Genomic DNA, 20,789 nt, shown 5'->3' on the forward strand with positions numbered 1-20,789 from the left:
AACTGAAATTGGTGTGTTTAATGATAACAACATGATAGTGAAAATAAATAAATACATAATAATTCAGTAATCATTGCATGTGGTGCAATTGGCAACTACAAGATCAATGACACTATCATTATGAATAGCAAGTACCTATAGCCAGACCAAAGTTTAAGACGTAATACTGCAATTTTGTTAAAATAGACAGATTATTGAACCGACGTTTTATCAATGGCGTAGCGACCTATATCCCGGCCAACTAATATTGAATAATTACATAACATAGGTATAATAACATTTCGTGTGGAAATAAATATACATGACTGATACAGAACAAATATTCAACAGCTGTGACGTACTAGATATACGCCAATTATACGTTAAAACACTATTGAACTACATTTTTGACAAAAAAAATAAATTTCAACATACACATAATAACACTAACAGACCAGTTAGACAAGCGTACAAAGAAAACATAAAAAACTCCGACAGTAAATTCAAGCTTTGGACAAAGACACTACCAATACCATGCTATAAAAGCTTTCAACAGTGAAAAACTTGAAATTAAAAATAAATTTACACACAAAATTACAAAATGGATTAAAGAACAAAAAAAACAATATTACCAAAATTTTATAGCATAAAATAAAAATAAAACCTACACGTAACACACAAAACCAATATAAACACACATCACTCACAAACACACAAGATTATTTTCAATGTATTATTTTTTAATTTAAATATATTATTATGTATTATGTATTTTTAATTTTAAATGTATTATTTTCTCTTTAAATGTATTATGTAGATTATATTTTCATATTATAAAATGAAGGCCTCAGCACGGGCAAGCCACCCAGTGAGGCCTACATTACTGGAAAACTTAAAATGTAAAAAATATTGTACCAAATAAATAAATAAATTCATCGAGAAACCGTCAAAAATTATTGGCAACTAGTGGTACAAGCTTAAAACTGCAGAATCTACATCACATAGAGAACTGAGAAAACTTAATTATATATTTTTTTTACATTTAAGTAACTTTTTTTTCCTATTTATCGGCAATTAAAGAGTTATAAAAAATCTTTTGAAACCGTCATCATTTTAAAAGACAACAAACAGTGCAGCTAATTTTTTCCAATTTATACAAAAACGAAAACTCAAATAAAAAAAAGTTGTCATAAACTCAACTCTAAATGTGACAAAGATTCATGAGTTTCCCGCTTGTACCACCAGTTGCCGTACACATAATAACTTAAGCCAAAAATCAAATGGCCAAACCAAACCGATCATATTATGGCGACAAATTCAGTTTAGCGGGTGACAGATGAATTATAGAGTTCGATTTACATTGAGTATTCTATATAATAGATAATAATTCAAACATAATTGCTTCAAACCACCGTACTTTTAGAAGAACTAAACAAATGCAGTTTTACCGCTTCAAATGGCTAGATGTGATTGTGATGTAATTAATATAGCTTTTATGCATAGCACAAAGGATAACAAATTATTTTAAGCAATAATTAGTCGCCTGAAATATCAATACAAATTGAAAATATCTCCCGAGTAAAAATAAATGCCGCCGACTTGAATTGAACCCGCACCTTTTGATGTCTGGACAGTTGCTCAGGACCACTAAACTACGTTGGCTTATTCCCAACCCGCCAAATAATTCAATATGTACTAGTACTTCAATCAAAATTTACTGCTTATTATATTTTTTCACCTGTAGGTATACAACCAACTTTATTTTATTTTTTAAATTAAATTAAAGTTTAATTAAATTTAATTAAAATAAAGTTGGAGGAATAATGCTCTGAAAGACAGAAACCATAATATGTTTGCATTTTTGCAGGTCCATCATGGCTGCCCTTTGTCGGCTGCGCCCCCATCGTGAAAAAGCTGTCCTACTCCCTGGGCGGGCAGCACCACGCCGTACAGGAACTGGCTAACCGCTACAACACCAAGGTGCTAGGCACCAAGCTCGGTAGCGACCGCTTCGTGTTCGTGTTCACTGACGACGTGGTGCGCAAGGTGCTCACCTCCGAGGATTATGAGGGCAGGCCTAACACCTTCTTCCTGAGGCTGCGCTCCATGGGCACCAGAAAAGGTAGAAATCGTTTAATTATGTCATACTTGAGAGAGAATGTCAGGCGTTGTGGATTCAATTTCTCCTGGCTTAGTCGTCCATCATTGCTCAGCTGCATTTTTTTCACTATAACGATGGTCGAAAGAAGAATTCAAATGTTGCCAGGTGATCAGAAATGTTTGTCTTATCAAAATGTATATTTAAAAAAAATGTATAATTTAGTGCAGTCTACCGACAATTTTCTTAAATTAGTTAAATTTGCACACCATTAGGTGATCACAGAAAACCAAATTCAATTTTAAAATGTCTTCTTGAAAAATATTATTTTGGTATCCTTATTTACAGGCTTCAAGAATACTTTTTTGCTACCTACCTAAAATCTGTTATAACTTAAAGTCTCAAAATCTCGTTTTTTTACTTGGCACAGTTTTGTATTCTCAGTACTCTGTCCAATTTAAAAACCTCTGGGTCGAATTCTCGAGTGATGGCCGGTAAGACGGATCAATTGACCATATAATGGGTGTGGCAAACGGTGTGCTGCGTCCTTTTTACAGTTCAGTGATAAGGAAAACAGAGCCAAGTTTCTTTAGTATAAACGGATGCCATTGAAGTAGCGGAAAGGGACGCCTGGAGGTGCCTTGTTGATGCAACGGGTTTCCGACCCGAATAGAACAAGATAAAGATTATGGGTGTAGATTTCTAAAATGATCCAGATATTTGAAAAGTTACAGCAAGTTTTCAATGCTGAAAAACGTCCTCGATTATATACATTCTTCATTTCTGAGTGATTAATTTGAAACATGAGTCGATTACAACGTTTGATAATCTTTACTGAACGCGGTAGGCGTCCAAAGAAGCGAAACTAGGATCCCACAATGGAGTGCTGGTACCTACCCTGATGTATGACGGTGAGATATATGGAACTGGCAGAAAGTGGATTGGATGAGAGTAGACTGAATACTGTAGAAATAAGATGAGAGTGCGCGTGTTAAAACCATGCCTGATCATGTGAAAAATGTGGAGATGAGATGAGTTAAAAAGATTAAGAAATATACCCTTACACGGTTTATTTTTTTTTTTTATTTTAAATACATAAACGGCTATACTGCCTTTTATAAATAAACATATAATAGAGTACAAAGTAATAAAAATAGTATTATTACATAATAGTAGTTTTAAACTTAAAAATAACATACAATTATTTTGTGTATCACAACCAAAAATAACAAAAAAAGAACAATGAGAAATATCATCATTTCATTTCAACATGTCCATATTGCGTATATAAAATTACATTATGGAAAAATAATTTTTGATTGCATGTTTATATTGCGCTAATTTTAAGAAATAAATGTCGCCGATGTTGGCATGTTCATTTCCCAAAATGTGTAATCGACTGATTGGTGAGTAATAATGTGATAATGTATGTGTGTTATTATAGTAGAACGGTAGAGTCAGTCTATTGTTAGCGCGACCAGGGCAATGAAATCGTATTAGTTCTATTAAATCAGGGGTATCCAGGACCGAGTGAATTATTTTATATAATATTAATAGATCACAGATTTTTCTGCGATCTGATAAATTTACGAGATTAGTCTAGTTCAATAACAAATTATAGTCCACGGATTCTCTTGGAATACCTAATTTAAAATTAATATACCTAAGGAATCTATGCTGGACTTTTTCAATCGCTTGAATATGGATATTGTAATGTGGAGCCCAAATCGTAGAGTTATATTCCAAAATGCTTCTCACTAGCGTTATGTATAAAATGCGAATAGTATCAATGTTACAAAATTGTTTGGTTATTCTAATAATAAATCCTAAAATCTTCATTGATCTATTAATAATATTAGTTATATGGCTAATAAATGTAAGTTTTGAGTTGAAAATAATACCTAGATCATTTATTGTTTCTACTGAGTTTAATATAATTTTGTCAAGATTGTATTCATAAATTGCGGTTTCTTTATTTTATAAAATCTTATTATTTGACATTTACTAATGTTAAGTGCCAGTTTATTGCATATACACCAATTAAACAAGTTGTTTAAATTTTTTTGTAAAATTATACAATCAGAAATATTTTTAATTTTTTTATATAATTTTAAATCATCAGCAAATAACAGGATATCAACATCGGAAAAAACGTCTACAATGTCATTAATAAATAAAATAAACAGTATTGGTCCTAAATGGGAGCCCTGTGGCACACCACTAGTGGCAGAAAAGGCATCCGATATTACGTCATTTAACTTTACAAAAAGTTGCCTATTTGTTAAATAACTCTCTACCCATTTAAGAAAGTTCCCGGTTATACCCATACTCCTTAATTTATTTATCAATATTTTATGAGAAACTTTATCGAACGCCTTGCTGAAGTCAGTATATATCGAATCTACTTGACATTTATCTGCAAAGGCATTCGCTATAAAGTTTTCATATATTAGTAGATTTGTCAGAGTTGATCTATTCTTCAGGAAACCGTGTTGAAACCTTGTTATAATCCCATTTAATTTAAAACTAATTTTATCCAAAATAATTTTTTCAAATAATTTTGGAATAGTTGACTGTATACCCACAGGTCTATAGTTGCGTATATCGCATTTGTCACCTTTTTTAAATATGGGTGTGATGTAACTATTTTTCCATGCAATTGGAAAATATCCCGATGACAATGACATATTAAAAATTAAATAGAGGGGATACGACAAGGCATGTGTATAGTGTTTCAATAGAATTGGTGGTATTTTGTCAGGACCCGAACTTTTTTTAATATCTAATTTGTTAATATGGGTTTTAATTTCATTTATATCTATGTGAATGTTAGAAATTTGTAAATTGATGTAAGATGAAAAAAAGGAATTTCACTATTATCAATTGTGTTGTCATATACATCTTTAAAAAATGAAGCAAATAAATTAACAATAGTTTCTGCATTATTTCCATTTATGCCGTTATAATACATGCTACTAGGTATATCTATTTCATTTCTTTTTAATGACTTTGAGTACTTCCATAAAGTGTTGATGTTGTTATTTGCAATTGAATTTTCCACATTATTTAAGTATTCTTTGTAACAATTTTTAGAAAGAGCGTGACATTGGCGTCGAATTGAATTGAATTGAATATAATCTTTAATTGATTTAGAATTTTTGTACTTTTTATGTATTTTCTTCTTCAATAGAGTCAAGTCAATTAAATCTTTATTGAACCACTGAGGGAAAACATTATTTTTACATTTAATGTAAGGCACATTTTTTTCTATGATATTGTGAATTATTTTATAGAATACGTTGATATTTTCGTTAATATTTTCTTGTTTTAAAAAAGTCCAATCAGTAGCATTTAAGCATTCATTAATATGATTAAAATCAGCTTTATTAAAATTGTGAAGTGATTTTTTGCACTGTAGATTTGGTATTTTATTTAGTGATACGCTAATATTTAATGGAGGATGATAGTTATCTACAGGTAATATTATTTCACTTGATTTTACTACAGTTACTGAAGTATCACTTGAAAATACCAAGTCCAGTATTTTGTTATTACAATTTTCAATTTTATTGTGTTATATTTATAAAATTTGACATGCTTATAACTTCTTTGTTTAAAGTTGACAAGCCAGCGTTTTCTATACCTGTCAATTCCATAAAGTTTTGATTCCAAATGATGTTCGGAAGATTAAAATCACCAGTTATAATTATTTTTACTTTTGGATATTTTAATTGTAAAATTTCAATATCTTCAAAATGCTTAGTATAAATACTAATATCCGATTTAGGCGGAATGTACACATTACCCAATAAAATTCTGTTTTTACCTGTATTAATCATAACAAATAATTGCTCTATTTCAATGTTTTTTGTATTTAACTGTCTGGAGACAATATTTTTTGCTACTGCAATCAGAACTCCACCACCTCTTCTTTTATTGTTTTTAATGTCATCGTTTGTAGATTGATTTCTATCCCGGCGGAAAACGTTATATCTTGACATTCCTAGTTCTGCAGTGTGAATATCCGGATGTAACCAAGTTTCTGTGAAAATCAACACATCAAATATTGAAGTAGTTATTTCTAGTCTGAGAGTGTCCAGTTTAGTTCGAATTCCTCTGACGTTTTGATACTATAGGTAACAGTGATTTAGTTTATTGTGTAGTTTTTTTGGTGTATGCTGTTGAACGATTTTCGGAATAGAATGAACATATTTTATCGTGAGATTTGTTTCACCGCTATTTTTCCGTTGTTCTAATTCTATTATCAGATTCTTCATGTGATTTCGTTGAGTTATTGTCAAGTCCGGTTTTATCTTTATTCCATCGGTAATTTTAAATTTATTCCGAAGAATGTATTTTACTTGGAAAGAATCTTCAAATTCCACTTTAATTGGTCTGATGACTCCAGGTTTTTTAGCACCAAGTCTGTATATTTTTAGATTTTGTGTTGGTATGTCATCAATTTTTTTGATAGTGGATATTATTATTTTTGAGTCATTTGTCAAATTTTCTTCTTGAGACAACTCACTTTCCGGTACGTTTAGAAAGATTGCATTTTTCGATTTTTCCTTCCTTTCTTCCAATTCCATTATGGTTTCACAAAGGTCTGGAATTTTTTGAGTCGGTTGATTTTGAGACAAGTTTTTGTAAACGGCGAGTTCACCTTCCAACTTCGCCATTATAGCCGCCATATGAGAAATTGAAGCCATGATGTTGTTGGACTCCGGTATTATTTTTGCAATCTGCTCTTTGTAAAATTTATTATTAGGGTTCATCATGACAGTTGTTAATTTGTCAACTGCTTCCTTTGCAATTGTGACGAAATTAATGGATTCCATATTAATTTAGATATCTGAAACTTTTCGTTAATATTTTTGAACCGCACAGTGCAACACCCCTGATTTATATTGGAATAGGTACTGCACAGGTAAGGTTTAATATAGGTACCTGCCGCAGAGTTCACACTGTATTATTGGCACATTTATGATTAATTTCGCCTTTTGCTTTAAGCAATATTCAAGAATGTAATTTTAATAATAAAATTGATATTCCACACTGTAATAGGTAGTATGTTTACGTAATTTTAAATAGCACTTCCTTTAACATATACTGGTAACTGTTTTAAGCCACTATTATCAGTATAAACACTATTTAATAATATTATTATGAAGAGGTTAAGGGATACGTGTACTCACTTTGACAGTTGTTATTGTAATCATGTAGTTTAAGCATGTAGAGCAAATGAACGAAGGAAAAAGTGTAAGGCGAATATATGACGTTAATGTGAAGGGTAATAGAAGCCGGGGACGATCCAGAAAGACATGGCTCGATAAAGTTAAAAAAATACTCGAATCGGGCTACGTCACTGTCAGAATAAGAGAAGGGAATATATGAGAGTATTTATGAATGTGATTGAGGCCAAGTGAATTTGTGTGTGTCAAGACCAAGTTGTTTGGCCCGTCCTCTCTGCCTATCCCTGCGGGGAAACAGCGTGATGGTTAGATAGTTTCACGCAGTTTAAATTATTCACATCACTTAATAAGAAGCTTAATAACTAATTCGCAACACAACAATGTACATACTTAGGACATGGACCTTTGTGAGAATAATATGTAATAATATATTTACTACTTTTTATAGTATTACTCCCAGTACTTTGTACCTACTTAGAGATATGTTTATACATATAAGGACATTGATCGGCTTTTCTGCAACGGTTGAAATATATCATAATATGAACACATGAAAGTATGTCAAAAGGCACGTACACCAAAAAAGCTAATCTCATTCAATATCGCAGATGAAACAAAATTAATCAAAAGTGAATTATCAAAGTTTCAAAATAAATTATGGACATAATACGGAGAAAAATTAGTATTGCGAAACTCTTCAAATTATTGATGATTCTTCGTTTTGTAAAAACAGGATTTCAGGCCGCTTCCTGATAAACCTTTGGTAAATCGCTAATATCTATCCGAACACATGTTCACGCATTTGCCTTGGGGGCTTACGACCACAGGGGCCTAACTACAAAAATTGGTTTCGTTAATATATTTAAGCTTGGTTTCGCTTATGCCATAATCATATTTATTAGTGACACGAAGCTCTATGTCGTGCATACAGAGATACAGTTGGACATATCAGTTTGGCATTCAGTTGGGCATATGAGTATGCCAATCTTTATTTGCGTTTATCTCAAAACTACGTTTTGTAGATAGGCCCCTGTGACCCCTGATATATAATGAGATTTGCGAAAATATTACGATTTTTATGTCAACATTGTCGTAATCTATTTGTCATTTGCTAAAAAGTTTAATAGGAAACCCATTAATTCATTCGTTAAGGTCTGCAATCTTCAATCGGATTACCAATAATTTTAAGAAATTATTTTTCAAGTGTGCAAATTATGATATAAAATACAATGTCTTATTATATCTCTCAGTGGCCTACATTATGTTATCATTATAAGATAGGAAATAGGAGTATTCTTCGATTGACCGATCATCGTAACTTACCACGCATATTTCCCGTGCGTGATAGCAAATGAGTCAATCTTTCTATGTTCAGGGCTGCCCAAACAGATCTGATAAATATAAGATATGAAACATTGGCTATTTGAAAGGGGACGAGCATTTTTTAAAGAATGCATGAGTTCCTAACACTGTGAAAAAAGTTTTAACTCTATCATTTATTTAGTTTTATCTTTATTTCTATTTCCAATATTGTTTCTATAATAATTCAGTGCAACCAAGCACGTTGTCTGTCACGTTACGTGGCTTCATTCATCTTAGCATCTGTCAAGCATTTGAACAAAACAAATAGGTACGCATTTAGAATAAAAAAATAATAATTTATAACAAAATGGTACCTACTTTAAAACTTGTGTGATATGATTAATCGTTCCAATTTCGAAACATTTCACTGAACTTGAATAATGATACGTTTTATGATGGAATATTTCGAACTATTTACTTACCCATGCACCAACAACAAAGATCAGTATTTTTAATTACGTTTTTACCGGTGATACCGGTGACAACCAGCAGTCAGGTTCCCACCCAGGCGTCGTGAGTTAAATTCCTCGGCTGACTGGGTCCTCCATCGCTACAAAAACGACATTTTTCGCTCATTGTGATGGTAACCTGGGAATGTTGATACCTATTTCTTTATAAAAGAATATTTACATAAATATTTATATACACGATGTCCGGAGGTAAAGTGCACAAACCTCGCGAGGTGATTCTACATGATAGTAGAAGTGAAAAAGATTCCGTTTTTTCGATAGAGGAATATTATTTTTCCCATACAAACAATTCAAATTTTGTACCAGAAAACTACCTTGAAACGTTGGAATTTATTTATCTTTTCTACTTGTAATATTTCTTAGAATCACTTCCCGAAGCTTGTGCACCGGACACCCTAGTATAATACAAATTATCTATAGGTACGTTATTAAAATCTCGTGATCCCTATCGACTCTTTGCTGATTTTGATAGTGTGTTGACCTCATTAATTATTATATAAATCGTCTATAATATGACGACTTGTATAGGTGGGTATTTAATTACAATATCCGTTATCATCTCTCATAATAAACAATAGAAAAGATATCACGCAATGGCGAGTGAAAATTGAAAGGACGTAGCTACAGGCACATGTATAGTGATTATAAATCATTTTATAATAACAGTTCATTATAATGATATAATATATATATCGGACGTACAGAGCCAAAGTCATTATGAGATAACAAGATCTCAAGTTTTTACGATGTCCTTAACATTTTTGATAAAACCATTAAGATATCTGCGTCAAAATAAATATGATACTATAATATTGTCCCACATCCTTAATGTGCAACTGCTATAGTTAATATTAATGGGTTTTCAACGCCACCATACATTTAAAAACTAATGTTTTGTTTGTTCAACACAGTGAAGAGATAAGGGTGATCGCTAATTACTCTCATTGAACATGTGTGAAATTTAATGTATAATTTTGTCCAATAAATAGAGAAGTAACTGGTACAAACAGTAACTTCTCATCCGAGAGTACTCGGGAAAGTAATACTTGTTTAATTTAATGTTTTCCTACTGCACCTGCAAAAACTCTCAGATCAAGGTGTCAATGTGTGCCGGTGCCCTGAGGATTGAATTTTATCCCCTGAAACTGGCTCTTAACTATGTTTTAAAATATTTTAAAAGTTGACACCACTCATTTTTTTATGAATTTTATTTAAAAAATATTAATTCAAAAAATTGAAAACTTTTACATTTATTATTTAAAAGCTAAATTCTAGCTCTCCCAGCCTTTTAGACGCTGAGAGAAATATCCCCCACAATGGGCTGCGACTGTTTATCTCATATATCTGGATATCTCCGAAAATTGCTCTAGGGGCGAAAAGAAACAATTTTGAGTCTCCTGGTAAGGTCAACGTAACCTTTTGATAAGTGAAGGATTTGAAGTGACAAAAAAGTTGGTAGTTATTAACGTATTGATTTAATCAAAATGCATTTTGGATTTTACTCAATATGGTGTTTATTTTCTCCAGGCATCACTGGAGTTGATGGTCCCCTATGGCAAGAGCACCGGCAGTTTGCCATGAGGCACTTGCGTAACGTCGGATTCGGCAAACCTATCATGGAGGAGTACATCATCGAAGAGCTACATCAGCTGGTCAAGACGTGCGCCGAGTCCGGCAAGAATGTGTACCTCAACTCAATGCTGGCCCCGCACGTCATCAACGTTCTGTGGATGTTCACAGCAGGTAATGATTCTACAATTTCACCAACCAAAACAAAACTAGACATATTTTGCATTTAAAAAATCTCATAAACCATTTTTTCATGATCATTGTAGGAAGTCAAATGCGAAGCAATGTAGAAGAAAACACATGATATTTCATGTCGGTGTTATCACAAATTCCACTCGCCATGTTTATCATCTTTTAAAAATTATCACTAATAGTTGGCTTTGGCATCATTGACTAACCAAGCGATTGTCAGAGCATCTTTGAAAAGCATCAAAATATGACGCGGTCATGCTGCGCAGGAAATGGATATAGATATTATGAAATTTTGCTTTTCACCTTTCGACTATTTAATACTTGGTCTTGCATTTCTTCCTCATAAAACAACACCATTTCTGATTTCCAGGCAAGAGGATCGACAAGGACGACGCCCGCCTGCCCAGGCTCCTCACACTGCTGACCGAGCGTTCCAAGGCTTTCGACATGGCCGGCGGCATGCTCAACCAGTTCCCCTTCCTACGCTTCATCGCGCCTAATAAATCTGGATTCAACCTACTCACTAGCTTGAACAAACAATTCCATGCCTTCTTCTTGGTACAGTATTTTGAAAAGCCTCCTTAACGCAACAGACACTCTTAATCCTAGTATCTTCCACCATGGAAGAACTGTTAAATAAAAAAATCGAATTGCGATGCAGGCCGATTAGGAAAGAATTATTTGTAACCATTTTACATTCAACCCATTCGACTCTCACGTCCAACGGACAACCAATGATATGTATAAATATTTAGAAGTGGTCTTTGAAAGAATTTCGTTCCACCAGACATGCCCATAATACTCTTCTATCTGTTAATCTATTCAGTGGTACCAATCTAGCAATAAAGCGTTACGTCGATGGCGTAGCGTAAAAATATGCACAAAGCGCAATAATTATTATAATTAAATGCGATTTCCTATTTGTGAGATGATTTAATAATTAGTAAATAGACTTCAATGTTTAATTTAAAATCGTCTACATTGATATTATGTTGCTTTTACGTAACATTATAAGTCGATATTTGACGTCACTCTTAACATTTATTTACGTATATTTACATGACACGTATTATTTTAATTACATTGGTTTAAAAGAGGTGTTTATCTGTCGATAAACACCTCTTAAACCTACCAGCCCAAATTCGTATTGGGAATTCACAGGAATCCTGTATAAGTTTATTGTCTTCGATATTCTTAGTCTCAGATGAAAGTAAATATTCTGTTGCTCATACGCAGTATGACGATGGGTATTAATTTGTCAGCCAGTTACCAACGAAAATGGCACTATGGTGATTTGCATTCGAATGGACTGTGTGTCTCTTGTGTCAAATTGGTTCCCCACAATGGTTAGGATTAGATCCGTGTGAAGCAGTAAATCGGATAATTGATTTTTATAGGAGTGTTCCAGTTTTTGAAAACAATGTTAATATTTTCACTGTGATTTACAATTATTTGCGCAAAACTATTTGTATTTAAATGTCTCCAAACCAAAAATGAAATAAAAGTATGGTTTTGGTGAATAAATTATAGAAAATACTGTATCAGACGTAATCGTGACACACAAGACTGTAAAAGGGGGCCGGTGATCCCAATCTGTGGAGGCGTGAGATGTCTTCCTTCAGTGGCGTGGAGGGGTAGAACGGGGCCGTCTCTGAAGCCGCTGTAGAGCTGGTCCGATCGCTTGTCGCTTGTTCTTGAGCTGATTCCAAGTCTGGTCCGAAGGGGTAGGCAAGTCCGTGGTCCAGGGTGAGGCGGGGGTCAGAGTGAAAGAAGGCGAGTAGAAGCAGAAGTCGGAGCGAGGTAGAGGGCAGAGCAGAGAGAGAGGTGTAGAGCTGGTGGTGGTTTCTGGAGATCTCCCGTTTTGAGGGCCTGTTGCCCGTTTTATAGCCGCCAGCGGGTGCACGACGCGCACACGGGCCCACTTTCTCTTTGATTCCTGGAATCCGTGAGCCGTGTTTGCGACGCTCACGCGGCGCCCCTCCGAGCCGTCTACCGCCGCTCGGCCGGTAGTTTCGAGGGCTGTCCGGGACGTCATTTGGCCGATCTCTTCTTTCCGTACCTCCCGCGACACGATAAGCGGCGCGTTGTCTTGGCCGATCAGCAGCCTCGGCTTTACTGATCGACGGCCGGCCACTGTTTGCCGCTGGAGGTCTAGGTCTGTTACGGTGTGGGCCGTCACCGTGAACGCGTCTCCGTCGCCACGCACCGACAGTCTCACCCGCCGGGACGTAGCATCGGACGAGAACATCCCGTTAGCGCCCCGAATTTGCAGGCCGCGTACCGGACCCGCGGCTCCAACGATGTCTGCAACATCTGCCTCGACTAGGGTTATTGCAGAGCCCTCGTCAAGCAGCGCGTGCACGGTCGCATGCCCCCCGGGGCCGCACAATGTCACGGGAATCACTTTCAGTTGCACGTTTCCCCCACTTTCCCAGGTGTTCGTGACTGTGGGCGTCTCGGGGTCACGAGTGTGTGCGTCATCGTGCAGCAAGCGATGATGCGGGGCCCGACACGTGCCCACTCCGCAGTTGGTCCGGTACTCGCACCTTTTCGTCTGGTGCACACCGTCCAGACACTTCAAACACAACCGTGCACTTTTTACAAGCTCCCAACGCGCACTGATTGTCTCTTCGGCGAATCGGGGACACTTGTAGAGTTTGTGTGAATCGTCTTTGCACAGTGTGCACCAAAATTCACTGCGGGGTTCCGGCCGCTCGTCGGTCACGTACACATTTTCACGATACGGGCGGGCGGCCCGCTGATGTTCGACCGAGCTGCTCGGCCATTGTCGGTAAGGCCCGACCGCGGCACCGCGTTGGACAGCCGCTTCAGGAACGCGGCAAGCTGCACCACGGTGGCCGCGTGCGTCTTTTCGGCCACCTTACCCAACCACAAGAGACGTAGGGCTAGCGGCATCTTCGAGGCGATTTCGCTGAGGAGGGCCGGGTCGGAGAGGTAATCACCTCGCAGATTTCCCAGCGAAGCCACGATGTTCTGCACCGTGCCCGAGAACTCCACCAGAGCCTCGGTCGATGCGTCCTCTTGTAGTCGGGTTAGCCGCTTTATCTTGTCGAACATGACAGTCGCGACAGAGTGCGCGCCCCCAAAGGGCACGCTGCAGCCGCATCAGGTTCTCGGCCGCCGTCATCCCGCAGGTGGCCGTCGACTGGAGGAATTGCGCCTTCCAGGCTTGCCACTCTATGGCGTCGCCAGCGTAGGGCGGCAAGTCCTTTGCGCTGGACTGCCGGGCGATGAGGGATGCCATCCGCTCATCTTCGGGATGGTAGCGAGGTGTGCCACCGGCCTGGGACTGCCGGAGGGCGTCGGCGAACATGGCCGTCACCTGGGCGAGAGGAACACTCCCTTGATGCACCCAGTCTCGTGTCTGCCTCGCTGCCTCATCCGCTCGGTTGCAGGCCCCGTATCCGTCAGCGGGGGGCTGCGAGTTTCCGCTCGGGGCAAATGCTGGAAACTGTGTAGTAGCTTGCGGAACAGTGGGCTCTCCCCCCACTGTGTAGGCAAGGCTGTGACTGGGGCCACTTGGGGCCGCCGCAGTCTGTGGAAGGCCCACCCGTGGGCCAGTGGTGTGCGCCTCGGGTGCGTAGCCCCAGCTTTGCTCGGGGCCGCTAGATGGCTGGCTTCCGGGATAGGCTACGTCGGGTTGCCAGGCTGCAGGTGAAGCGGTCCGCGTGAGGCCCTTCAGCATGGCGACAAGTTCTGCCATCTGTCGGGCGTGGTCATCCTGCAGCTTCTGGTTGTGCCGCCTCTCAGCTCTCAGCTCGAGCTGCACCTGCCGGAGCGTGTCCTCACTGGAAGCCTCGCTTCTTGGCGAGACGTCGGCCGCGGCAGGGGGCGTCTGTGGTGGTGATGCGCCGGAGGGACCAGGCAGTGGGTCCGCTCGGGGATCAGAGGGGGCCAAGGGGGCGGTTGGCCGGAGTCCGGGGGGCGCGGCTGTGGCCGCCCCGGTTGGTGTGGGATCATCGCTTCCCTGCGATGAATCCCCGTCAGCGCTGTTCTTCCCAGAGCGCAGTGAAGGTGACATCTTATCCACAGAAAGATCCGGCGGCGAAGGACCACTTATGTATCAGACGTAATCGTGACACACAAGACTGTAAAAGGGGGCCGGTGATCCCAATCTGTGTAGGCGTGAGATGTCTTCCTTCAGTGGCGTGGAGGGGTAGAACGGGGCCGTCTCTGAAGCCGCTGTAGAGCTGGCCCGATCGCTTGTCGCTTGTTCTTGAGCTGATTCCGAGTCTGGTCCGAAGGGGTAGGCAAGTCCATGGTCCAGGGTGAGGCGGGGGTCAGAGTGAAAGAAGGCGAGTAGAAGCAGAAGTCGGAGCGAGGTAGAGGGCAGAGCAGAGAGAGAGGTGTAGAGCTGGTGGTGGTTTCTGGAGATCTCCCGTTTTGAGGGCCTGTTGCCCGTTTTATAGCCGCCAGCGGGTGCACGACGCGCACACGGGCCCAGTTTCTCTTTGATTCCTGGAATCCGTGAGCCGTGTTTGCGACGCTCACGCGGCGCCCCGCCGAGCCGTCTACCGCCGCTCGGCCGGTAGTTTCGGGCCGTGGTCGAACGTGACCACGGCCTTCCTTTGTTTGGGCACGATCCTCGGAACCGTGCCCGTGGAACGTAATGACGGCGTACCACCGGTCATTTGTGACGCTATGACGGCGCATGGCGCACGGCACGGCTTCCCACTACGTTTTGGCACGGTTCTAACAATCGTGCCCGAATTAAATTATGATTTTACCAGCTCTCACAATACTTCTCTGCCCGTATACCTCTAGCCAAGCTCCGACGTTCATTTATTATAAGATCACAAAAACATTTTACATCATTTTACAAACAGAGGGTTATAAAAATTTATCTTTTCACACATCAGCATTTTACATTGTCCAATTTAACAACAGGGCAAATATCAAATTTTAATATGGGGCGACCGCGGCCGGGCCCGGAGCAGTACGTCCGTTACAAATACATTAAATTGATTTGTCTGTATTGCCATTCGATACTGTATTACTGCTTTAAATTTAAAATTATAATGCAATTTTTTAATTATTTTTCTAATGATAAACTAATATTTATAAGACAAGGTTTTATGCATAGCACAAAGGATAACAAATTATTATAAGCAATAATTACTCTGGATTTTTACCCGGGAGATATTTTCAATTTGTACCTATTGATATTTCAGGCGACTGATTTATTGCTGACAATAAATTGGATTTTTTATATTTACGTAATTGCAAATTTCGTACGCTTTTTCCGGATGTATTAATTTATATGGTCGGCATGCAAAACCGTCAATCTACAATGCTTTTGTGTACTTGAATGAGATTTTCGTTGAATTATGCTACTTGTATTGAGCGAGTGTTTTAAAGTTTATTTATATATTTCAGGAGTCCTAAACAAACACTATTTTGGAGATTGGTGATCTTGGTTTGAAACATTTTCACTTATTGCATATTGTGAATGACCGTTAGATTAAAGATTTTAACGACATTCCACCAAGAGATAGAGAGAGATTTTAAAGGATCAATGTTAACTATTGGTCTATTTGTGTGCTAAGAACTTTATCAAATCGATTGTTTGTAGTAAAATCACGAGTTTGTATATTGGCGGTTTTGCTCTCCGAATAACGTTATAAAAAAATTGTTTCATCAATTTTTCCCTTTTTTCTACAGGAAGCTATTAACGACCACCGTAAGACAATTTCCGTCGCTAATGAGGATTTAATCCACACGTTTTTGTGTGAAATGAAGGAAAAGGAAAATGATAAGAACTCCACATTCACAGGTAACTGTTCACTTATAGAGAAAAGGAGTCCTGCATATTATATGTTTAGCGAGATACATTTCAATAATCTCTCATACTCTTGAGAACACGAGAAAAATGCGTTAATGTCATTTTTATGCTGCAACATAATCTATACAAATATTAATTATCTAGTACCATAATTCATCATATATTATATAATTCTTAGCGATGAACTTGTTTATTTTGCTGGTAATTAATATTATAAAATTTTACTGATATTATCAAACAAAATTTAATGACTTTATCACGTGAATTACTTTGTATGTGATTGCATGCCGTGTTTATGTATCCTTTATTGAAATATCGTTGCCATATGTGCGTTTTTATTATATGATTAAGCGAATGCGTTCTTATATATTATTTAATGTTGCGAGACCTCTGCATTTACTATTACAATTTTAATAATATTTTTGATTACCAAGCAAAGTATTTTAATAAATATATTTTATTGATTGAAATCTTCTCTTCTTTTAGGCAACTTTTAAATACATTAAACAATACGAGTGCATAAAAAAAATTGTGACATACTTAAAAAAATATATTTGTTTCAATAACTTTGCATATTTTAAAATATTATTTAATAAAGTTGTCCTCACCGTGTACATACTTTACCCGTGCTGAGTCCCCCATTTTACAATTTAATAATATTCAATAAAAAGATAATACGAAAAAATTAATTGAAATAAAATATATAAGTATGTAACGATGTCTGTATAGTAATGGTACTGTGTATATATGTTTTATGAGGTACAGTTGTATATAACGATGTCTGTATAGTAATGGTATTGTGTATATATATGTTTTATGAGGTACGGCTCTATATAACGATGTCTGTGTAGTAATGGTATTGTGTATACATATATGTTGGTGTATATATATATGAGGTACGGCTGTAAATAACGATGTTTGTATAGTAATGCTACTGTGTATACATATATATATATATATATTGAGGTACGGTGGTATATAACGATGTCTGTATAGTAATGGTGTTTTGTACATGTGTTTTATGAGATACGGTTGTATATAACAATGTCTGTAAGTAATGGTATTGTGAATATGTGTTTTATGAGGTACGGTTGTATATAACGATGTCTGTATAGTAATGGTATTGTGAATATGTGTTATATGAGGTACGGTTGTATATAACGATGTCTGTATAGTTATGGTATTGTGTAAATGTGTTTTATGAGGTACGGTTGTATATAACAATGTCTGTAAGTAATGGTATTGTGAATATGTGTTTTATGAGGTACGGTTGTATATAACGATGTCTGTATAGTAATGCTATTGTGTATATATGTTTTATGAGGTACGGCTGTATATAACGATGTCTGTATAGTTATGGTATTGTGTAAATGTGTTTTATGAGGTACGGTTGTATATAACAATGTCTGTAAGTAATGGTATTGTGAATATGTGTTTTATGAGGTACGGTTGTATATAACGATGTCTGTATAGTAATGCTAATGTGTATATATGTTTTATGAGGTACGGCTGTATATAACGATGTCTGTATAGTAATGCTATTGTGTATATATGTTTTATGAGGTACGGCTGTATACAACGATGTCTGTATAGTAATGCTATTGTGTATATATGTTTTATGAGGTACGGCTGTATATAACGATGTCTGTATAGTAATGCTATTGTGTATATATGTTTTATGAGGTACGGCTGTATACAACGATGTCTGTATAGTAATGGTATTGTGTATATATGTTTTATTCTTTTTTGTAAAATTGCCTTTTTTTATCTATAACCCAACTTTAATTTTGTATCTGAAAAGTTTCTTGTTTTCCTCACTTTTTGTATCCTTAAATCGTTATACCCTGTAAACTAAGAATCCAAAATCATGCGAGTATCCTACTTGCATGTTATTTAAAAAAATCTATTAGTATTATTAATTAATCATCGGCATTACTACGTAGCAAGATTTAACCTTGTGGTATGAATATTAAAAAATGAATATCTAAAATGGAGGTATTTATACAATTACTGTTATTGCTGATACGCTAATGAAGAAACTAGGTAATAATAATGTCGGATGTTGTGCTTGTGTAATGCGTATTATGTAATGCGATTTATTGATTCTTATCTTCATTTGCATTGATGTTGTGTTTTTATTTTACTTTGTTTACTTTAGATTGTGCCAGTAATGTTTATGTGTGTGTGAATATATTATTTTTATATTTGACGTCAGTCTTCTAATTATCCCCTACTTCTGTTGACGTAATCGCTAAAATTGACAAATTAATTGTTTATTTTCCCAATGTGTTAAAATTGCGAAAATTGATTTAGTGTATTTAGTACAATGGTAGCGTTATATTGTACTGATAATGAGTAAATGGCTTTCAAGCGAAGCCGTTTTTTTTTCGAATAGTCAATTATTATAGTAGAATATGAAGCGCCACAAAAAATTCCCAAAAGCTTGTACACAAATAAACTTATTTGATAAAAAGCCTGCAATATCAAATGTAGGTTATAATTATTTTTTTTATTTTTTAAAAAGAAAGACAAACATTCCCGGGTTACGAATAACCTGACAATATTTGAAAATCTCCTACTACCACCACAGTAAGCTGAAAAATGTTGCTTGTGTTGTGATGGAGGACTTAGCCAGCCGAGGAATTGAACACACTACGCCCGAGTGGGACCCAAGCGCGATGTCAACTCGGCCACCGACCGATCGCTATATTATAGGACAAGTTTAATTTGTTCATTAGACTTGTCCTTTAATATAGCGATTTATTTTTGGGATATTATGATATAATAAAGTCAGCTAACGAAGGGGGAAACGCAACACGGCATAGCACCCCAAAATTAAATCACGATATTATTTTTGAATTTCGGTTTGTAGAGAACATTTAGGAGTGAGCCCGTATTTTTCAGATGACCAGTTGATCATGGTGATTCTGGACCTCTTCATCGCCGGTTCGCAGACTACCAGCAACACCCTGGACTTCGCCTTCCTCATGATGTTGACCCGTCCCGAGATCCAGGCCAAGGTGCACGCTGAGCTGGACAAGGTCCTCATGAGCAGGACACCTTGCCTGGAAGACAAACACTTGTAAGTTACGACCATAAATAATGACATTGAATAAATTCAATCAAGCATCTGGTGATTCCTTTATCAGATTACTTACTTCCAATGACCAGACAGACCTAAGGAACAAGATTGTCTTAGCAGGACCCTCGGTTGGAGAACACGTACCAGTAAAAATGGTTATAAGTGATCCCTTAACCACTCCATTCCATAACCAGTAATAAATGATTCCTTCAATGATTTAAATCATCAAGTAATCCGGAGTAGAATATGGTCTTCTCCACAAATAATCTCCACCGGCTCTTCTCCATAAGCATTCGCCTCCATGCATCAGTTCTTACGTCCTGTTTATCTTATCTAATGCGGTCAGTCCATAATTTCCATGGTTTCACTTCCGTGTTTCATCAACAGAGTACCCTAACAGACATGATTTTTGGTGTCTTATCATGTCATATTCTTTTATGCCACTTTCAAATGCCACTTTAAATTCCTTGACAACCCTTAATTTACTGCCAATAAAACCAAGAGGCCATGAAGTTTCTGTGCCGCTAATGACAGTAAAAAACCTTCTGAATAGGGTTAGCGTCCGACAGTTCTCCAAAAATCAGAAAAACCTAGACCTGTTAATTAGAATTGGAAATATGGCACGCGAATGATGTTGTATGCTTTTATTCAGTGCTATTATTTGTTGGACTCCACGCCCGAAAATTTACATAAGCAGCAATTAAAAAAAACTCATTATCTTTATCAATTTGTTTTTTCTATTTTTCAGATTGCACTATACAATGGCAGTTATCCACGAAATTCAGCGTTACTTCAACATCGTCCCCCTGACCGGCCCACGCAGGGTCGTGCGAGACACTGAACTGGAAGGGTACACCATTCCCAAAAACACCATCGTCCTCATTAGCCTTTATTCCGTACACATGGACCCCAAGATATGGGGTGACCCACAGGAGTTTAGGCCCGAACGGTTTATAACCCCAGACGGCAAACTGAACGAGTCGCTCGTCGATCGAATGATGCCGTTTGGATTAGGTGAGCTTCACAATATCTTATTTATACC

General features: G+C 37.3%; 1 protein-coding gene across 1 annotated transcript in view; it reads left to right on the plus strand.

Annotated features, from left to right (window-relative positions):
• Positions 1 to 20,789, plus strand: part of Cyp305a1 (Cytochrome P450 305a1) — a 43,950-nt gene that overhangs the window by 21,602 nt on the left and 1,559 nt on the right. The window contains exons 2-7 of the mRNA XM_089649813.1: positions 1,847 to 2,101; positions 10,629 to 10,844; positions 11,233 to 11,420; positions 16,545 to 16,656; positions 19,570 to 19,747; positions 20,496 to 20,761. Of these exons, the coding sequence (XP_089505939.1) occupies positions 1,847 to 2,101; positions 10,629 to 10,844; positions 11,233 to 11,420; positions 16,545 to 16,656; positions 19,570 to 19,747; positions 20,496 to 20,761 (1,215 nt within the window). The remainder of the gene's footprint in view (positions 1 to 1,846; positions 2,102 to 10,628; positions 10,845 to 11,232; positions 11,421 to 16,544; positions 16,657 to 19,569; positions 19,748 to 20,495; positions 20,762 to 20,789) is intronic.

Source organism: Hesperophylax consimilis, chromosome 31 (assembly GCF_061612785.1).
Source record: "Hesperophylax consimilis isolate HC1 chromosome 31, BYU_Hcon_1.0, whole genome shotgun sequence".
NCBI classification, from domain to species: Eukaryota; Metazoa; Arthropoda; class Insecta; order Trichoptera; family Limnephilidae; genus Hesperophylax; species Hesperophylax consimilis.